This window comes from Lemur catta, chromosome 1, assembly GCF_020740605.2.
Source record: "Lemur catta isolate mLemCat1 chromosome 1, mLemCat1.pri, whole genome shotgun sequence".
Lineage (NCBI taxonomy): Eukaryota > Metazoa > Chordata > Mammalia > Primates > Lemuridae > Lemur > Lemur catta.
In genome coordinates, this window is record NC_059128.1 from 2,634,793 (window position 1) to 2,654,417 (window position 19,625).

General features: G+C 49.1%; 1 protein-coding gene across 1 annotated transcript; it reads right to left on the reverse strand.

The window, feature by feature from the left end:
- Nucleotides 1-4,508: 4,508 nt before the first annotated feature.
- On the reverse strand, nt 4,509-5,780 carry LOC123644313 (ras-related protein Rap-2a-like). The gene has a single exon (XM_045560380.1). It carries the CDS (start codon nt 5,738-5,740, stop codon nt 5,138-5,140), a length of 603 nt encoding a protein of 200 aa, XP_045416336.1. The 5' UTR covers nt 5,741-5,780; the 3' UTR covers nt 4,509-5,137.
- Nucleotides 5,781-19,625: the final 13,845 nt, after the last annotated feature.

A 19,625-nucleotide genomic window follows, 5' to 3' on the forward strand; every position in this document is an offset into this window, starting at 1 on the left:
CATTTATTATAGGGATTGGCTCAGTCCCACAGTCTGGGACTGGCTCTGGCCCATTTACAGAAGCTGTGCATTTGAGTGCCTGTGTGTCTCTGCTTCACCTTTTGACACATAGGGACTAATTGTAATACATTTAAATGTTAAGTGTCCACCCCAAGGTGAACATGGGTCAAATGTAACATGCACATTTATTCAATACACATGCATTAGGACCCCTTTCACGAATATTCATAGCTCCTCCTATGACCTGTTGAATATGTATACTCAGCCAACCCCCTTCAGCATAAATTCCTGTCTCACATTTCCTCCTTTGAAGTGCCTATTCTGAGTTCTGCTGGAGGCTGCACTTCTCAGCCTGTGAGGATGGCCAGCCTGCAGGTTGTAACCCTTTATAATAAATCTCCTATCCAAATTATAAAATTGTGTGATTTTGAACACAACCTTGAAAAAGAACTAAGTTGGGGCCGGATGTAGTGGCTCGTACCTATAATCCCAATACATTGGGAGGCCCAGGCAGGAGGATTGCTTGAGCCCAAGAGTTTGAGACCAGCCTGAGCAACACAGTGAGACCTCGTCTCTACAAAAAAATAAAACAAATTAGTCAGGTGTGGTGCTATGTACCTATAGTCCTAGCTACTCGGGAGGCTGAGGCAGAAGGATCACTTGAGCCCAGGAGGTGGAGGCTGTAGTGAGCTGTGATTGCACCACTGCACTCATGCCTGGGTGACAGAAGGGCAAGACCCTGTCTCCAAAAACAAACAAACAAACAAATAAATAAATAAAGTTGGAGATCTTCCTGATTTCAAAACTTATGACAAAGCTACAGTAGTAAAAACAATGTGGTACTGGCATAAAGATAAACATAGAGACCAATGGAGTGGAATAGAGAGCCCATAAATAATGCTCACACATGCAGTCAAATGATTTTCAGTGGAGGCCAAGACCATTCAATAGGGAAAAAGACAGCCTCTTCAAGAAATGGTGTTGGGAAAACTGCATGTCCACATGCAAAAAATAAAAAAAAAATAAAAAAAGGAAATTGAACAAAATCAGACCATGAACAAAAATTAACTCAAAATGGATCAAAGACCTAAATGTAAGACCTAAAACTATAAAACTCTCAGAAGACAATGTAGGGGGAAAGTTTCATCACATTGGATTTGGCAGTGGTTTCTTGGGTATGACACCAAAAACACAAGAAGCAAAAGTAGGCCGGGCGCGGTGGCTCACGCCTGTAATCCTACCACTCTGGGAGGCCAAGGCGGGTGGATCACTTGAGGTCAGGAGTTCGAGACCAGCCTGAGCGAGACCCCGTCTCTACTAAAAATAGAAAGAAATTATCTGGCCAACTAAAAATATATATAGAAAAAAATTAGCTGGGCATGGTGGCGCATGCCTGTAGTCCCAGCTACTTGGGAGGCTGAGGCAGTAGGATCGCTTAAGCCCAGGAGTTTGAGGTTGCTGTGAGCTAGGCTGACGCCACAGCACTCACTCTAGCCTGGGCAACAAAGTGAGACTCTGTCTCAAAAAAAAAAAAAAAAAAAAGCAAAAGTAAAAACAGATAAGTTGCACTACATCAAAATTAAAAACTCCTGGGCATTAAAGGACACAATCAATAGATTTAAAAGGCAACCTATGAAATGGGATAAAATATTTGCATATCATATATCTGATAAGGAGATATATCCAGAATATATAAAGATCTCCTACAACTCAACAACAAAACAACAAATAACAAGATTCAAAAATGAGCAAAGGACTTATTTCTCCAAACAAGTAATACGAATGGCTAACAAGCATATGAGAACATGCTCAACATCAATAATCATTAGGGAAGTTCAAATCAAAACTACAATGAGATATCACCTCTCATTAATTAGAATGAGGGGAAAAAACAGAAAATTACAAGCGTTGGTGAGGATGTGGAGAAATTAGAACCCTCATGTACTGTTGGTAGGAATGTATTAATAAAATGGTATAGCCACTGTGGAAAAGTATAGCTGTTCCTCAAAAACTTAAAAATCTAATTACCAGATGATCTAGCAATCCTACTTCTGGGTATGTGTCCAAAAGAAATGAAAACAGGGTCTCAAAGAGAGATTTGCACACCCGTGTTCACAGCAACATTATTCACAACAGCCAAAAGGTGGAGCAGCTCAAGTGTCCACGGACAGAAGAGTGGACCAGCCGTAGAATGGAATCTACTCAGCCTTACCAAGAAAGGACGTTCTGACACATGGTACAACATGGGTGAAGCTTGAGGACATGACACTAAGTGAAATAAGCCATTTACAAAAGGACAAATACTGTATGACTGCATTTATGAAGCATCTAGAATAGTTACATTTATAGGGACAAGAGAGTGGAATGGTGGTTGCCGGGGGCTGGGGGGAGGGGAAATGGGGAGTTGTTGGATGGGCAGAGTTTCAGTTTTGCAAGATGAAAATGTGCCGGAGATTTGCAACAACATGAACATACTTAACACGACTGAACTGTACACTAACAAATGGTTAAGATGGTAAATTTTGTTATGTGTATTTTTACCACAATTTAAAAATTTACTATGTCCTCATGACCAGTTTACAGAAGCGATGACTGTAGCATCCTTGTGGTGTGCTGTGGATACACGGAAGCTGTCTTCTTCCTCTCCTTTTCCCCATTATCTTATGGAAAGATTGTTAGTGGTGCTTCACACAGTTTTCAAGCTGGCAAAAGGAGCAGGCATTTCACAGAAGAGGAAAATAAATGTCATTTTAAACCCTGCAAAAGAAGTCTCAGCATCACCAGCAGTCTGAATAACGCACACTGAAAGCACACACACTGAAAGCACACACATCGGTGAGAGGAGGACTCGCCCCTGCTGTGGGGGTGTGAACGTTACAACCGCTTTGTCTGTCCCCAGCTGTGCTGAGCAGGCTCAGCCATAACCAGGGGCAAGAACTGCGGAGGGCTTGAGATTTCACCTACCTGCAAGATAACACGTTAACCTGCCCGGTTCATGTCACTCACCTGGACGTAGTGCTGCCAGGTGCCAAAGCACCGTGACGGGCAGTCCTATCCGCCGCTCGCAAATTTACGTGGGAGTTATTTAGGCCTTCGGGGCCTCCAGAGGGACTGGGGGATTTGCGTGTAACATACAAAAGTTAGAAAATAGAAATGTAGGAAGAGAAAGAAAATTCATCGTGCAGGTCTTGAATTTTATGTGTCTGTATGTCCAGAAACACTCAGAAAGCTTCTTCCTAAGTACTCCTGAGGGCATAGGAGGGGCCGGTGGCCTGATCCTTTGTCACACCCACCAGTCAGCCAGGAAGCCTCTGAGCTCTAAGCTGAAAACAGGGATCTGAGTGGGAGTGTCTGAGCTCCTCCCCGGAATCTAAAGGCAGAAATGCCTATGTGGGAACGTTTTCTTGGATTGAGGCCTGATGTCCAGAGGGACTGGCATCCAGGGACACAAGACCTCCCCAGAGGCCCTGGCACAGGTAGCTGGGGGCAAGGGGCCACCCAGCTTCCGGTCACTGGGGCCTACTGTCCCGGCTGGAACAGGACACTGCTTATTCTCCTCAGCTTCCCCCCCCGCACAGCCCAATACTCAGTGAAGAAGCTCCTGGTTTTCCTCTGCTCCAGCAGGAGGGGACAGCTTTGGACAATGACACCTGAGGCCAGAAAGGTACTCCCTGCACCTCCCCAGCATTTGAAATGTGCCCTTACAGAGGTGATGAGGGCTTTGCCAGGAGGGACCCCAGAAAACAGAGTCAGAAGGGAGTGAGTCAGCTGGGTTTCAAGGCTTCAAAAGTAGGTGTCTCAACCCCCAACCTGTCCCCAGAGAGAGAGGAAGAGATAAAAGACAAGGTACAGTCCCAGCCTAGCCCTCTTCTGTGGCAAATTCACTGTTAGGTTCTAAACTATATTTTCTATGTTAAGGCAAAATGCATCCTTCTATTAAAACATCACATATGATATAAACAAAAATGACCAGAGCCCTCCATAACCATCACTATGTAAACAACTTCCCCTTAAGAAAATTAACTAGCTCAGATCACAGGCGTAGTTTTGAGCTTTCTTGAAGCTTTGAGCCTTCTTATTTCTTCAGAAGGCTGTTCAAACGGTTAACTTGGGTTCCTAAATATTTAGCAGCTGAGGAGGTAACATCATTGACTTCTACAAAGAAGCGCAAACAATTCATATGAAAGATAAATATTAAAAATTATAAAATAACATTTTAAAACCAATGCAAGAAAAATCTCCTGTTATTATGTGAAAACCATGCCAAAAAATTCCTACATGTTTTGCTTCTATTTCCATACCTGTGTCACTGTTAAACTATGCAGGTATTCAAACAAAATACAGACAAACAAGAAAAAACTGGCTGCTGAAAGCACTTTTGCAAAAACACAGCAGAAGATATGCTTTTCCCCTCTGGTTACCAACTTGTTTCCTGGAAAAGAACTGAAGAGCAAAGAGGCAGAGTATGAAAACTTCAGAAATTATAGATTTAAACATTAGACAAATCCTAAAAATTTTAAACTTGTAATTTTATTTTCACACAATTAACAGACACAGAAATCGACTAGATGTCAATTATAAAAAGAAAGAGCGGGGCTATCTTTGTGTGAGTACACAGTTGTTTTTTCCCCTCCCAGGGTATACAATATCCCTTTCAAACCAATGCTATGTATGTCATAACTATATTTAGAAATACAGAGAGGAAAATATTACTGCTGCAATTCAATGCTATAAAAGAGAGGGAAACACAAAAACCTCATGGAATCAAAGCTTAAACTCTTTAGGTTACAATCCTCAATTAATTCAAATATTGGCTGCAACTAACTCAGAAGGTGTTAATTATAAAAAAAGCCCTGGAACAAGTTCCACTTGAAGAAAAGGGCAGTACTCTCTCCATACAAGAAAAAAAAAATGCGATTTTTGGCTTCTTTTTATAGTACTGTCAAAGGTAAACAAAGTTGCAAAGTTTTCACCAAATAATTGAAGAAAGATCTGTAGACAGCTTGAAGCACTGGTTTGAGTTAACATACAAAAGTCACCAACTGTTTACGTCTGGGTAACTTTCTTTAAAAAGGCAGAGCAGAAATAGCTTCAGAAATCACAAGAGAGGAGCACGTGAAACATCAACCGTCGCATGTTAGCCGATGAATCTTTCCGATGGCCACGTATCCTGGGCGTTGGTGGGGACCCGCGGGACCTCTTCCTCGGGCGGGGCCAGGGCCTCCATCTCGCGCACCACCTGCGTGAACACCCGGTCCACCATCAGTTTGCTCTTGGCCGTGACCTCCAGGAACGGGCAGCGCCACTCGCGGGCCAGCGCGCGGCCCTGCGCCGTCAGCACCCGGCGCTCGGCGTCCAGGTCGGCCTTGGTGCCCACCAGCACCAGCGGGACGGCCTTGGGCCCCCGCAGCCGGCCCATGCGCTCGCGCAGCGGCCGCACCGCCTCGAACGAGGCCTCGTTGCACACGCTGTAGAGCACCACGAAGCCGTCGCTGTTCCTGATGTACAGGTCCTTGAGGGTGACCAGGTGCTCGGCGCCCACCGTGTCCACGATCTCCAGCAGCGCGGGCGCCGCGTTCACCTCGATCACCTTGCTGAAGAGCTCCTCCACCGACGGCTCGCACTGCTCGGGGAAGCGGCCGCACGCGAACTGCGTGGCCAGCGCCGTCTTGCCCACGGCCACGCTGCCCAGCAGCACCACCCGGTAGCCCTTGGCGGGGCGCGGGACCAGGCCCGCCATGACCGGACGCGGCGGGGAATGGCGCGCGGCGAGGCGGGGACCCGACTGCGGGGCGGGAGGGGCAGGCGGGGGGCGGGGCGGGCCGCGGAGGGCCCGGGGGGCGGGCGCGGCCTCTGGCGCCGCGCAGGGGTGGGCGTCCTCGCCGCGCCTGGGCTTGTGCCCGCCCGGCCCGAGTCCGCCCCTGGTGGCGCAAAGTCCACCCGCCCGGCCACCGAGACAAGGTCCGAGAGTCTCGGCCTCGCGTCCCCCGGTCCCTCGCCTCCGGCGCTCGCCCCCCGGCCCGCGTCCGGGCGCCTGCCCGCCCCGCCGAGCTGCGGGGCCCCGCAACCTCTGTCCCACACTCCGCCGGACGGCCAGCGGGGGCTTCTCGGTCGGCCCCTGGCCCTGCTCTCCCTTGCAAGGGGAGCCCCTTCTGTCTGCGGACCAGGAGGTAACCTGATCCCTTCCTGGCCAACCGGAGAAATGCAGGAATTTCTCCACCATTTCAGATCCAGCCTCCTGGCTGGAAGCCAGCCAGGCCTTGCTCAAGGTCGAGCCTGGCCCGGCTGCGTGGCTGGGGCCCCTCCAGGGAGGCGGGACCCCCAGGCTGCAGGACACGTCAAGGGGAGCCTGCCAGGGAGCTGCGGAGCGAGGGGCCTAAGTATCCTCCACCCTGGAGTAGTTCACAGGCCTGCCTTCACTCCGGCCCCCCAGCCCCCGCTTTTCGCTAGCACGGCCGGAGGCCTTTGCAAAATGCAGGTCATGCATTGCTCCCCTGCTTAGACCCTCCGGTTCCCGCTGTGCCCTCCGGATCAAGTTAAGGCTATATCCCAGGGCCTAGGAGTAGAGTGGCCACATAACTCACCGCCACATCTGGTCACTTCTAGAAAGGAAAGAGTGGCCCATTCACCGAACAGCCGCGCAAACCCGGAAGGCCCTGGGCCAGGCCAGCTTTGGGTGACCCTGCTGATAGGAACGTCCTTCGGGCTCTGGCCTCCCCACCTCCACCGCCCCTCCCCACTTCCATCGCCCCTCGGGCGTAGACTTTTCCACCCCACGACCTTCCCGGATTCCCCACAGAAGGGAAGGACCGGGTGGTGGGGCTACAGGGGCCGGGGTTGTCTTCCGGTAAACTCTGCCACCCTCTGCCACGTGCTAAAGCAGACGCCTTGGGCCTTAGGACGTCGGGGGCCCAGCGCCTGAGCAGACAGCGGAGAGCCGGCCCTCTGCCTTAGTCTCTCTGAGCCTCCTTCCTTCCCGCAAGCCCAGGGCCAGGGCCCCAGAGTGACTGAGCTTGACTCTCCTGCCTCGTGGAGCATGGGCTCAAAGGCCGGATTTAACTGAGAACAGAATACGCCTTGCACTTGGCTGCTTGTGGCCAGTCACAGAATGTACTAGTCTATAAACACCCTTAGTATGTAATACTGATTATTCATTCCGCAAACATAACAGACAACAGTCAATGGAAAAGAACCCAACTCTGTAAAATAATTTTTGAAGGTTTATTCTGAGCCAAATATGTGCAACCACGGCCTGGAGAGCCACGCCCAAGAAGCCTGGAGCAGGTGGTCTCAGGGAGGCTGGGTCTCAGCTTGGTTTTATGCATTTTAGGGAGACGGGAATTACACGCGAAGTCATAAATCAATACGTGGAAGGCATACAGTGATTTGGGCTGAAAAGTCAGGACATCTCAAAGCAGGGGATTACAGGTTATAGGTGGCTTTAAAGACTCTTTGATTTGTAATTGGTTAAAGAAATGAAGCTTTGTCTAAGGGTTTGGAATGTTTTAAGTATGTTAATCAGAGACAAGCCACCCAACATACACCCAGACTCAAGTGATCTGTTCAGTAAATGGATGACCTGCAGGTGTGCTTTAACTTGGTCTTACGTGGCCTTAGGCTTGTTAATGATTTTGTCTTTTGTAATGATTTTTGTAATAATAATATTACAAAAATAACTCCAAAAGCGACAGGGCATAGCTAGGTGCGTCTGACCTCCCTTCTCCTTGTGGCCAGCAACTCAACTTTAGGGGTTTATTTTGGGGGGGTTCCCTTGGCCAAGAGGGGGTCCATTCAGTTGGCTGGGGGGGACTTAAGATTTTATTTTAGTTTACAAACTTGACTTCTAAAAAGACTTAGACTGCAAGGTAACAAAACTAGAAATCAATTTTAAAAATGAGTAACTGCAAATATTCTCTGGAGAAATGCAAGTTCAATCCAGGTTTCAACAACTTCCCACAGATAACTTTTGAAGGAATACAGACAGTTGCCCAAAATGTTGCAAAACACACAAGGAAAAAATCACCGTGAGTAAGAACCTTCAGAAACCCCAGACAATAATAAAGTTACAACCAGAAAACTAAACTGCAGTCAATATTGGCATTATCAGGCATATAAGTTAATTATGTTTTATATGTTTAAAGAGAGAAAACAGAAGCTTAAAAATGTAATCAAGGAACAGTAGACTATAAATTCTGGACAGTAATTTGAGAGAGATTCTCCCTGCCAAAAAACTTCTAGAAGTAGGAGAAATATAATTACTATTTTATTTTTTTATTTTTATTTTTTTTTGAGACAGAGTCTCGCTCTGTTGCCCGGGCTAGAGTGAGTGCCGTGGCGTCAGCCTAGCTCACAGCAACCTCAAACTCCTGGGTTTAAGCGATTCTACTGCCTCAGCCTCCTGAGTAGCTGAGACTACAGGCATGCGCCACCATGCCCGGCTAATTTTTTCTATATATATTTTTAGTTGGCCAGATCATTTCTTTCTATTTTTAGTAGAGACGGGGGTCTCACTCTTGCTCAGGCTGGTCTCGAACTCCTGACCTCGAGCGATCCACCCTCCTTGGCCTCAGAGTGCTAGGATTACAGGCGTGAGCCACTGTGCCCGGCCTATAATTACTATTTTAATTAATATAAAACACCCATTGATAGGTGTGACATTGTTTTGTGATATAATAAGAAATATGTATTTGAGGCTTAAACCACAAAGGGGTCCTTGCCCAGGAGGGGTCTGGGAGCTGGGGTTTCAGGAGGCCCAGAGCACTGAGCTCACTGTGAAAACTGCCCTGAGCACGTTTTTCCAACATTCCCAACAGTCCCCATCACCACCATACAATGTGTACCCCCAGCGACACACCTGGCACACCCCCAACTCCCCCCTGTACAGGCCTATTTTCCAAGCTTCCCTCCTCCAGGGCCTGCAGAGCAGCAGCAGTGGGGTGAGGGCGTGGCCTGTTCCGCCTGCCGCAAACCTCAGCCCCATTTGGGCCTCATCTCCCCCTCCGCCTGCCTCCCCCAAGCTCCAGGTGGCCTGAATCCCGCCGCCCCTCCCCCAGGGCCCATAGCTCCCATCACCTCCACCAGCCACTACCCCTGTGGCCCCCAGGCACAACATGGGGACACCCAGTACAGAGCCCTGGGACACCCGGATTGTGGGGACACAGAGGAGGGCTGGAGGAGGGAGCCAGGAGGGGGATTTCCTGAAGGCCTCGCCGGAGGTTTCATGAAAGAATCGCAGGGGCAGTAAACTCTCGGGGCCACTAGGATCCTTCAGGAATTCCTCTTCAGGTGAGGTTTTGTTTCTCTTTTTATTAGTAACATATATCTATAATGTACATAAACATGCAATCGGGCCTCCGTGTCCTTAGGTCCTGGATTTATGGATTCAACCAACCGAGGTTTGAAAATATTTGGAAAAAGAGAATTGTACTGAACATGTACTTTTTTCTTGTCATTATTCCCTCAACAATCCAGAGTAACAGCTGTTTACATAGCATTTACATCGTATTATGTGTCGTAAGTATCTAGAGATGACTTAAAGTACACGGGAGGAGGGCCTCGGTCATCTACAGATGCTACATCATTTTATGTCAGGGACTTTCAAATTAAGTTTGGCCTAAAGCTGCCTCCATGAATATTTTATTAATCAGTTCAGCCTAAGGCTTTCCCCATTCATAATGGACTGTGAGCCGACTTGCTGCGTAAACAGGCTGCAGCCTCCTCTTGTGACACGCGCCAACTGTGCAGAGGGGGTCAGCTGAGGCAGAGGCCGGCTGTGGCCATGCCAGCTGCCGCACCCTGGCCATGCCTGCCCGTCAATGTTACCGACCATGTGGCAGCCCGGGGTCCCTCCGAACCTGGTTCTGGAGGCTGCCTGATTCCAGACTCCTTCTTTGGCCACTTGAACTCTGTTAAATTTAATTTGCCTAAAGTTTTTCACAGAGTTGAGCATCTGTGGATTTGGGTATTCGAGGGAGATCCTGGGAGCAATCCTCTGTGGATACCGACATATCTGTGGATACTCTGTGGACAGCCGTATAAATATTTTGTTTAAGAGCCGAGATCCTAACTGCCACAGATAGTTAGGATCTCCAATAAAAAATATATATATTTTATTTAAAAAGAAATATATATTTGGTCTTTGTCCTGGTTCCTGACACGAGAGCATCTAAAAGCCTTGGAACTCCTCGAGTGACCGGGGTGTGACAGGAGTGTCTTGTGATGTTTATGACAAGCCCTTTTCAGCCACAGCTGAGTTCGAAGACGGATTGAGCTGGGGGCTGAGCTGATCCTAGCGGTGATCTGCACGCCTTGTGTACTGGACCCTCCATAAAAACCCTAAGGGAAGGGTCTCGAGAGCTTCTGGTTGGTGAACACATCCATGTGTGGCACATCCCTGCCCCATGGGGACAGAGCTCGTGCCATAGGCACCCTGCCAGGCCTCCCTTATGTACTCCTTCACGTCACTGTTCATTTATACTAAACCAGTAAATGCAGGTAAAGTGCATCCCTGAGTTCTGTGAGCCTTCACAGCAAGTTACTGAACCTGAGGAGGGGTGGAGGGAACCCTTGACTCACAGCCGGTCGGTCAGGAGTCCGGGAGGCCTGGACTGAGATTGGCTTCTGAAATGGGGGCAACCTCGGGGGGCTGTGCCCTTAACCCGTGGGGTCTGCGATAACTCTGGGTAGTTAATGAATTGTAGGACACCCAGCTGGGGCAGAGAGTTGGAGAACTAGTTGGTGGGGGACACCACCCCCATCTGGTGTCAGAATTGTGTGAGAAATGGTTTTTCTTTGATAGGTTAAACAGTACATTAAATGTGGCTGAAGGGAGAAGTAAGCCATCATTCAGAGATGTGATTAATCCCGGGCCTGGTTTTCATCATCAACTACCCTGTACCTGCAGGAGATCAATGGCTCTTCATATTGTCTCGAGGCTTTTGGACTTTCACAGAGTGTCTTCAATTGACAGTTGGCTAATTTGAGCCCATTACTATTTTTTTTTTTTTGAGGCTTTTAAAGCCATTAATGAAAGTCAGTCAACCCCACAGTCTCTTATCATCGTTGCTCCAATGCAGTTATATTGATGGTACCACCCTATCACCTAGACCCGGGCTTCACCTGCCACCTGCACCGCATGCTAATCCGCCGCTGGGGAGCCACTGTCACTGTGCTACAGGCCAAGGGTCGTCACCAATAAGGTCCTCACGGTGGGGTCTGAAGGGTGTGTGATCTCTCCTACCCTGATGTTCTGCTTTCTAGGGCCACTTGTGACACTCTCTTAAATCAGGTTCCCTCCAAAAGCAGACTCTGTGATGTGGGACATACGCTTGCAGTTTATGATTGGAGCGATCTCAGGGATCGGGAATGGGGACCCTGGGAGAGTGAGTCAGGGAGGGGGAAAGCCAGGCTGGAGTGCCCTCCTGAGTTGGCCTTGGGGCGGGAGCACTCTGAGGAACAGGGACACATGCACCTCTGAACTGTCCACCAGACACACAGACTCGGCGAGCATTTACCTGCCAGCATCCCTCCCTCAGTGCTCCACGGCTCCCTGCGGGTGTGCACAGTGCCCGCTTGGTTGAGACAGCTCCAGAAGCATCCCAAGCATGGCAGCAAAGCCCAGAGCAGAAAGCAGGGGGCGTGGGGGGTAGCTGGGGCGCGGGCAGCCAGGCTGTTCCGGCACGACCAGCTGCTTGCTGCAGCCATGACCAGAGCAGCAAGGTGGGCCTGGGGTATGAGATTAGGGCATGAGAGAGGGATGGCTCTGTTCTTATGGTTTGAAAATGCCTTATTATATTTTGGGGTGTGGAAGCATATTATCTGCAGACAATGATGGGTATATTGCTTATTTCCTTCTCTTACCTTATTGCTTTAGCTAGACCCTCCAAAAATAACCATCTGAACCAAAGAGGTCATAGCAGGCATCTCTCTTCATTTCTAACAGAAATGCCTGTACACTGCACCATCAATGTAATGCATAGTCTCGTTCTCCAACTGGTATTCTTTATCGCAGTGGGGAAGTTTTAGTCTATTTACATCTTACAGTTTTTATTAGGAATGTCTGCTGATTTTTTTGGTGTCTAATAAATTCACAAGGTTTTCTCCTTTGTTAATTTTATGATTCATAGTTGTTTGGCTTCCTACTGATGAATCACTCTGTGTTTCACACCTCATCTCTTCCCATGCTTCTCCTCACTACCTTCTAGACACTATGACCTTCTGACTCTTCATTTAGCATTCTCAGCTGGGTTCTGTCTCAGAGCCTTCACGTTTGCTGTTCCCTCCTCCTGGAATGCTGTTCTCTCAGACGTTTGCATGACTCACTCCCTCATTCTACTCAGGTCTCTTGCTCAAATGTCACTTACTTAAAGGGAGCTTCCCTTACCGACTGTTATAGGTGGAATTGCATATCCCCCAAAATTCATATCTTGAAGTCCTAGCCCTCAGTCCTTAAGAATGAGACCTTATTTGGAAACAGGGTCACTGCAGATGTCAGTAGTTAAGATGAGGTCGTACTGGAATAGGTGGGCCCCTCATCCAATATAACTAGTGTCCTAAAGGGGGCAATTTGAACACAGGCGTGCACACAGGGGAGCGCCATGTGAAGATGGAGGCGGAGGTTGTAGTGACGTTCCTACAAGCCAAGGAAGAGCAAAGATTGCTGCCAACTCACCAGAAGCCGAGGGAGAGGCCTGGAACAGCTTCTCGGCACAGCTCTCAGATGGCACCAAGCCTGCCAACACCCGAGTTGCAGACTTTGGCCTCCAGAACTGGGGAGAATCAATTTCTGTCGAAGTCACCAAGGCTGTGGCACTTTGTTAGTGGCTGCCCCAGGAAACGAAGACATCGACCTATAAAAGATGCTACCACAAACCACCCTGACCTGCTCTTCTCAGTAGCACTTCTCATGACCCGAAATGACATTGAGTTGTCTGTTTCCCTCGTTGCCGGGTCACTGCCATGAGCGTGGAGACTGCAGGTTGCTCTCTGCTGCTCTGCAGTGCCCGGTCAGCGCCTACCACGTGTTGGGGACTCCGTAACTGTGGTTCTAAGCAAATGCTTGGTTTGAAAATGTGAATTTCCAATACAATTGAACAATTAGGGAATAATTTGAGCACAATGTGAATTTTGCGGCTGCTTATCTGTTACTTTGTTTTGGAAAAACGCTAGGTGAACCCAGAAACGGAATACGGAATACATCTGCACAGGTCTCCTCAAACATCTGCCAGCCACCTCAGTGCACCACTAGGTTGTGGCCACACCCACACGCGTGGGGTTCCCACTGTCCCAGGGATTCCAGATAACTCACCTCGCACCGATTCTTGGTATTTTTGCACGTCTTCTGCACAGCCTTCCGATCAATGTCTACTTCTGCAAGCACAGGCCTTTTCTGATACAGTGCCATGTTCAATGTAGTATTTATGCATTTCTTAACAATTTAACATGTAAAACTGCTCTGCCCTTTTTATTAGGTTTGTATCTTTGTTTTTGCTTTTTTCTTTTTTGAGACAGTGTCTTGCTCTGCCACCCAGGCTGGAGTTCAGTAACGCAATCATAGTTCATTGCAGCCTTGAACTGCTTGGCTCAAGTGATCCTCCTGCCTCAGCCTCCAGAGTAGCTGGGACAACAGGTGTGCCACCATTCCTGGCCCCATCTTATTTTAAAATGAGTCACTAATGAAGTATTTTGAGCCACTAATCCCATTTCCCCCCAAATCCTGTGGTTTCCATTGTGCAATTTTGCAGAGGATAGTGAATTTTACAAATGTGTATGTTGCACCATAGCCAACCTGATGTACTTGTTAGGTGTTTGAATCAATGCTTTCGTTTTTGAATTAAGCTCTAATTTATCCTTTAAGTAGTCTGATGAAATTTGCTGAGTGCTTGTTGAGGCTGTCTGCATCTGAAAGGCTGTAGCATAACATGGGACACCGTGTGGTTAACGCGGGGGTAAGGAGCCCCGTGAAGACACCCTCATTACTGTTGCCCAACCCCAAAGGGGAACAGAAGTATGGCCTTTGTCACAGATGACGCCCGGCTGGAGCAGATAGCCTTGGCAGAACACACCAGGCTTCCTCCTACTCCTGAATCCCACATTCGGACTCGCCTGCCCAGTGTTAGGCGGCCCCAGTGGGAGCTGCCCCTTGACGTCATGGCGGGGAGCTGCAGGTCAGAACAACGGCTTTCTGCAGGCAGCAAGTGCTACACCACATTCCAGGGTCCCCTGCCCCCAACCTCCTGTCCTAGTCTCATGACACAGGCCTTCTTGCCCTAGGGAGCCTTTGACTACTCTCTGAGTCTTTGGCCCTGGGCTTCTCTGCCCTGCAGGTCTCTCCCCAGTTGGGAGGAACTGTGACCTCAGTACCTCCAGGCACGGAGGGAGCAGCATTCCTGGGACATAAACGGCTGCCACTGGCCACTCTGTGCACCACTGGAAATATGGCAAACACGCGGAGGAGTCGTCAGTGGGCAGACCTGCATGTCTATGCCGGCACGAAACCATTGCGCACCAGGAGGTTGTTCCCTTTCTGGCAATAAACTAGGCCAGATAACTTGAAAACGCTTGAGACTAGAAATTCGGAATGAAGAATTACAAAATCCTCTATTGCATAGCTGTAATTGTGGGAAAAAAGGAAATTCCTCCAAAACAAAGAAGTTGCTGAAAACCCCAGTGATGGCTGACAGGGATGCGGAGCTGCCCGGGAGGAACTTGCTACCCTCAGTCACCCTGAGCTTTGGTGGTGGCGACCAGAGGGAGGGCCCTGGCCTGCAGAAAGTTCTGAGTTAGAACCAGGACGCCAAACAAAGTGGGTGACCTAGAGGGCCACATGCTCAGGGAAAGAGTGAATTTGAAAATTTTCCAACTGTCAGTGTTAGAGCCAGATTCCCTCGGCCCCGGGAACAGAATGACAGAGTCACTGAGGCTGTAAAAGGCAAAGGAGTTTATTGACTAGTTCAAACTAGGGTCCAAGCCCCGAGCACCAACGCAGTGGTCTCTTTCTATGGGCAGGGACCCCGCGCAGCGGGAGTACAGGTCTTTTATATTTTTTTTTTTTTTTTTTTTAGCTCTCTATCGCAACCAAGCGTTTAAGCAAGCAAGCCTTGTATACAAAAGCGGACTTTGGCTGTTAGCTATAAGTTAGGCAAGCAGGCCTTGTATACAAAAGCGGACTTTGGCTGTTAGCTATAAGTTAGGCAAGCAGGCCTTGTATACAAAAGCGGACTTTGGCTATTAGCTATAAATTAAGCAAGCAAGCCTTGTATACAAAAGCGGACTTTGGCTATTAGCTATAAATTAAGCAAGCAGGCCTTGTATACAAAAGCGGACTTTGGCTGTTAGCTATAAGTTAGGCAAGCAGGCCTTGTATACAAAAGCGGACTTTGGCTATTAGCTATAAATTAAGCAAGCCATCACAGAATTAACTAAAATGTTGTTTCAGTCCTGTTCTACATTTTCCCCCCTTTTCTTTGTTTATACGAGCACTCCTGCTCGTATTTGGTTTATGGGCCTCTTATGTCTTTTATTTCTAAGCTCTGGTACTGCTGTCGCAAAACCATTAATTGTACAGTGTTAACCCATTCTTTTACAAAGGCAACCAGCCTATTTAGGATACATGGCCCGAGAGTGAGAATGAGCAGGATTACAATTAGGGGTCCTAGTATAGTGGAAAGCAAAGTAGTTAGCCAAGGGGAGCTATTGAACCATGACTCAAACCATCCTTCTCTTTGTTCACGCTCACGCTTTCGCTTTGCTAGTCCCTCTCTGACTTTAGCCATAGTATCTCTAACTACTCCAGTGTGGTCAGCGTAAAAGCAGCACTCTTCTCCAAGGGCCGCACATAGCCCTCCTTGTTGGAGGAATATAAGGTCCAGTCCCCTCCGGTTTTGCAGCACCACCTCAGACAGTGAGCTTAGGGATTTTTCTGGTTCGTGAGCACGGCCGGACAAAAGACATTTCGATGAGAAGAGATTGGACCTGCCATTTCCACTCTTTATCATTGGTGGTCACACATCTCCAGGATGCACAGTAGAGGGACTCAATTCCCCCGCATGTGCGTCTCATTTTTCTTGTTCTAAATCCACAAGCATCTTTGTTCCAGGCACTTCTATCACTGGGCCACACGAGTCAGTCTGGTCTTCAGGGGATTTTTTGGATCTGCTGAGGCCCTCCACTGATCTTGCTGCTGCTCTTGTTCATCCTCGCTGGCAGGTCTCACGTGAGAGTGGTGTATCCAGGTTGCCACACCATCAACCTTTAGGGCAGTGGGGGTGATAAGAATAATCTGAAAAGGTTCCTTCCACCTGGGCTCTAGGGTTTTGTTATTATGCCTTTTCACCCATATCCAGTCTCCCGGCTGGTAAAGGTGCCCAGTATCCTCTCTCTTCCCCTCTTGGGTTGTCTGGTAAAAAGCTTGGAGCGCAGGCCAAATCTGGCCCTGGACTCGCTGTAGAGCCTGTACAGCCTGTAGCACCTCTTTTGGGGCTTTAGGCGCAGCCCCAAAAGTTATTTTTGGCACTACTGGTGGAGGAGCACCATACACAATCTCAAAGGGGGTTAGGCCTAAATGATAGGGGGTGTTCCGTGCTTGGAACAGGGCGAAGGGAAGGAGGGTCACCCAGTCTCCGCCAGTCTCTAGGACCAATTTAGTCAAAGTCTCCTTCAGGGTTCTGTTCATTCTTTTTACCTGCCCTGAGCTCTGGGGATTATATGCACAATGTAATTTTCAATCTGTCCCCAGTGCCCGGGCTAGTCCCTGACTAACTTGACTTGTGAAGGCTGGTCCATTGTCAGACCCTATGCTCTCTGGCAGCCCATACCTGGGAACTATTTCCTCTAATATTTTCTTTGCCACTATTAAAGCAGTTTTTCCTTTAGTAGGAAAGGCTTTTACCCACCCTGAGAAGGTATCTACCATGACCAGTAAGTATTTGTACCCATATTTCCCTGGTCTTATCTCTGTAAAATCTATTTCCCAAAACAACCCAGGTTGCCTCCCCCGTTCCCTGGTACCTGTATGGGTCCCTCTGACCTTCCCCGGCTGCATAACCTGGCAGACACGGCAGTTTTTGACAATGTCCTCTGCCGTCTTCTCTTGTGATTTGAATCTGAGTCGTGCCGTGGCCAGCAGCTGTAACATCTTCTTTTTTCCAAGATGCGTTGTCTGGTGCAAGTGCCCTAGTAGGTGATTCCCTAAGGCCTCAGGGACTATCAGGCGATGTTCTCCGTCTTGGAACCAGCCGTCCTTGTTCGGCGTCGCCTGCAGCTTTTCTGTGGCCCACCTTATGTCCGTGCTGGAATAGTCCGGTTGGGGGGGCATCTTTCCCATCCCAGGGGGCGGCAAGCTTAGATGCAGAACATCGGTTAGTACCGGCCCTTCCGCAGCCCTTTTTGCCTCAATGTCCGCGGCCCGGTTGCCCTTGGTCTCAAGGGAGTCCCCCCTCTGGTGCCCCGGGGTATGGACTACAGCCACTGCCTTGGGTAGCAGGATGGCTTCCAGTAATTGGAGTATCTCCGATTTGTGCTTAATTTCCTTGCCTTCAGCTGTAATGAAGCCCCTTTCCCTATAGAGAGCTCCATGTATATGTACTGTCCTGAAGGCATAGCGGCTGTCAGTATACACCGTCAGCCTCTTCCCCTGGGCCCGACGAAGGGCTTCTGTCAATGCAACCAGTTCAGCCTTCTGGGCCGAGGTCCCCTGTGGAAGGCGTGTGGCCCAGATAAGCCTGCCTTGCTCATCTACTATGGCCGCCCCTGCATACCTGTGTCCGTCCCGGACGAAGCTGCTCCCATCCGTGAACCAGATCAGGTCGCTGTTTGTGAGGGGGCGGTCTTGCAGGTCACTCCGGGCCATCTGGGTCTCGGCCAGGATCTCAAGGCAGCTGTGTTCAGGCATTGTTGGCACCGGATCTGGCAGAAGCGTGGCTGGGTTCAGGATGGCAGGAGTCCGGAATCCGATGCGAGGGGCGTCTAACAGAAGCCCCTGGTAGTGAGTCAGCCTCGCGTTTGTGATCCATCGTCCTGGCGGCTGCTTCAAGATCCCCTCTATGGCGTGAGGGGTGGTGATGTGCAGATGCTGGCCCAGGGTGAGCTTGTCGGCATCTTTGACCAGCAAAGCAGTAGCTGCAATGATTCGCAGGCACGCAGGCCACCCTGCTGCCACCGGGTCTAGCTTTTTGGACAGGTACGCTATTGGCCATTTCTAAGGTCCTAATGTCTGTGTAAGCACTCCCTTGGCTATTCCTTTTCTCTCATCTATAAACAGGTGGAACTCCTTTGTGAGGTCAGGGAGCGCCAAGGCCGGGGCCTTTAACATAGCTTTTTTTAGGGCCCGGAAGGCGTCTTTCATTTGCATAGTCCATTCCCATTTCTGGCCCATTTTATAGCCTTCATATAAGGGCCGAGCTTTTTCTGCAAAACCTGGGATCCAGAGACGGCAGTACCCTACTGACCCCAGGAATTCTCGCACTTCTTGACATGAAGTTGGGGTGGGAATCCCTAACACAGTCTGTTTCATTGCCTCAGTCAGCCATCGCTGACCTCCTTTTATTTTATATCCTAGATAAGTGACTTCTTCTTTGCAGATCTGGGCCTTTTTAGCACTGGCCCTATATCCCCGTTCACTTAGCACCCTAAGCAGGTCCTTAGTGCCTTTCAAGCAGGTCTGTGGGGTTGGGGCAGCTAGTAGCAGATCATCTACATACTGCAGCAAAGTCACTTTTGGGTGGTTGGCACGGTATTCACCCAAATCATCATGAAGGGCCTCATTGAACAAGGTGGGTGAGTTCTTAAACCCTTGAGGCAGCCTTGTCCAGGTCAGTTGCCCCTGAATTCCCCTTTCCTCATCTTGCCATTCAAAGGCAAATATTTCCTGGCTGTGCGGGGCTACTGCCAAACTGAAGAAAGCATCCTTTAAATCCAGGACAGTGTACCAGGTTTGTGTCGGGGGAAGGGTGCTTAGCAGGGTATAAGGGTTGGGAACCGTAGGGTGGATGTCTAGGACCCGCGCGTTGACCTCCCTGAGGTCCTGCACAGGCCGATAATCTTTCCCACCCGGTTTCCTCACTGGCAACAACGGAGTGTTCCAAGCTGACTGGCACTTTCGGAGGATTCCAGCATCTAGAAGCCTTCGAATGTGGGGCATTATGCCCATCTTGGCCTCCTGGGGCATAGGATATTGCCTGACCCGGGCTGGTTCAGCTCCTGGTTTCAGTTCAATATAGAGAGGCGGCCGATGCTTTGCCCATCCTGCTCCCCCTGTCTCAGCCCAGGCTTCAGGAAACTCATGAAGCCAGTAGCTCATTTCCCCTTCCTGATTGATCTTCATGGGCTGATACAGTCGGTACTCGTCTGCCTGAGCCAAGGTCAAGATTTGAGTAACCCGGGGGCTACTGATAAGATTGCCTTTATTATCAGTTATTATTATTCCTTCTTCTTCAAAGTAGATACGGGCCTTTAATTTTGTGAGTATGTCCCTTCCTAATAATGGGGTGGGGCATTCTGGAATGACCATAAAAGCATGACTCACTTGCCCCGAGCTCAAATCTAACTTTCGTTGAGTGGTCCATTGGTAGGGCTTAATTCCAGTCGCCCCCTGTACCCAGCAAGTCTTATTGGATAGTTTTCCAGTA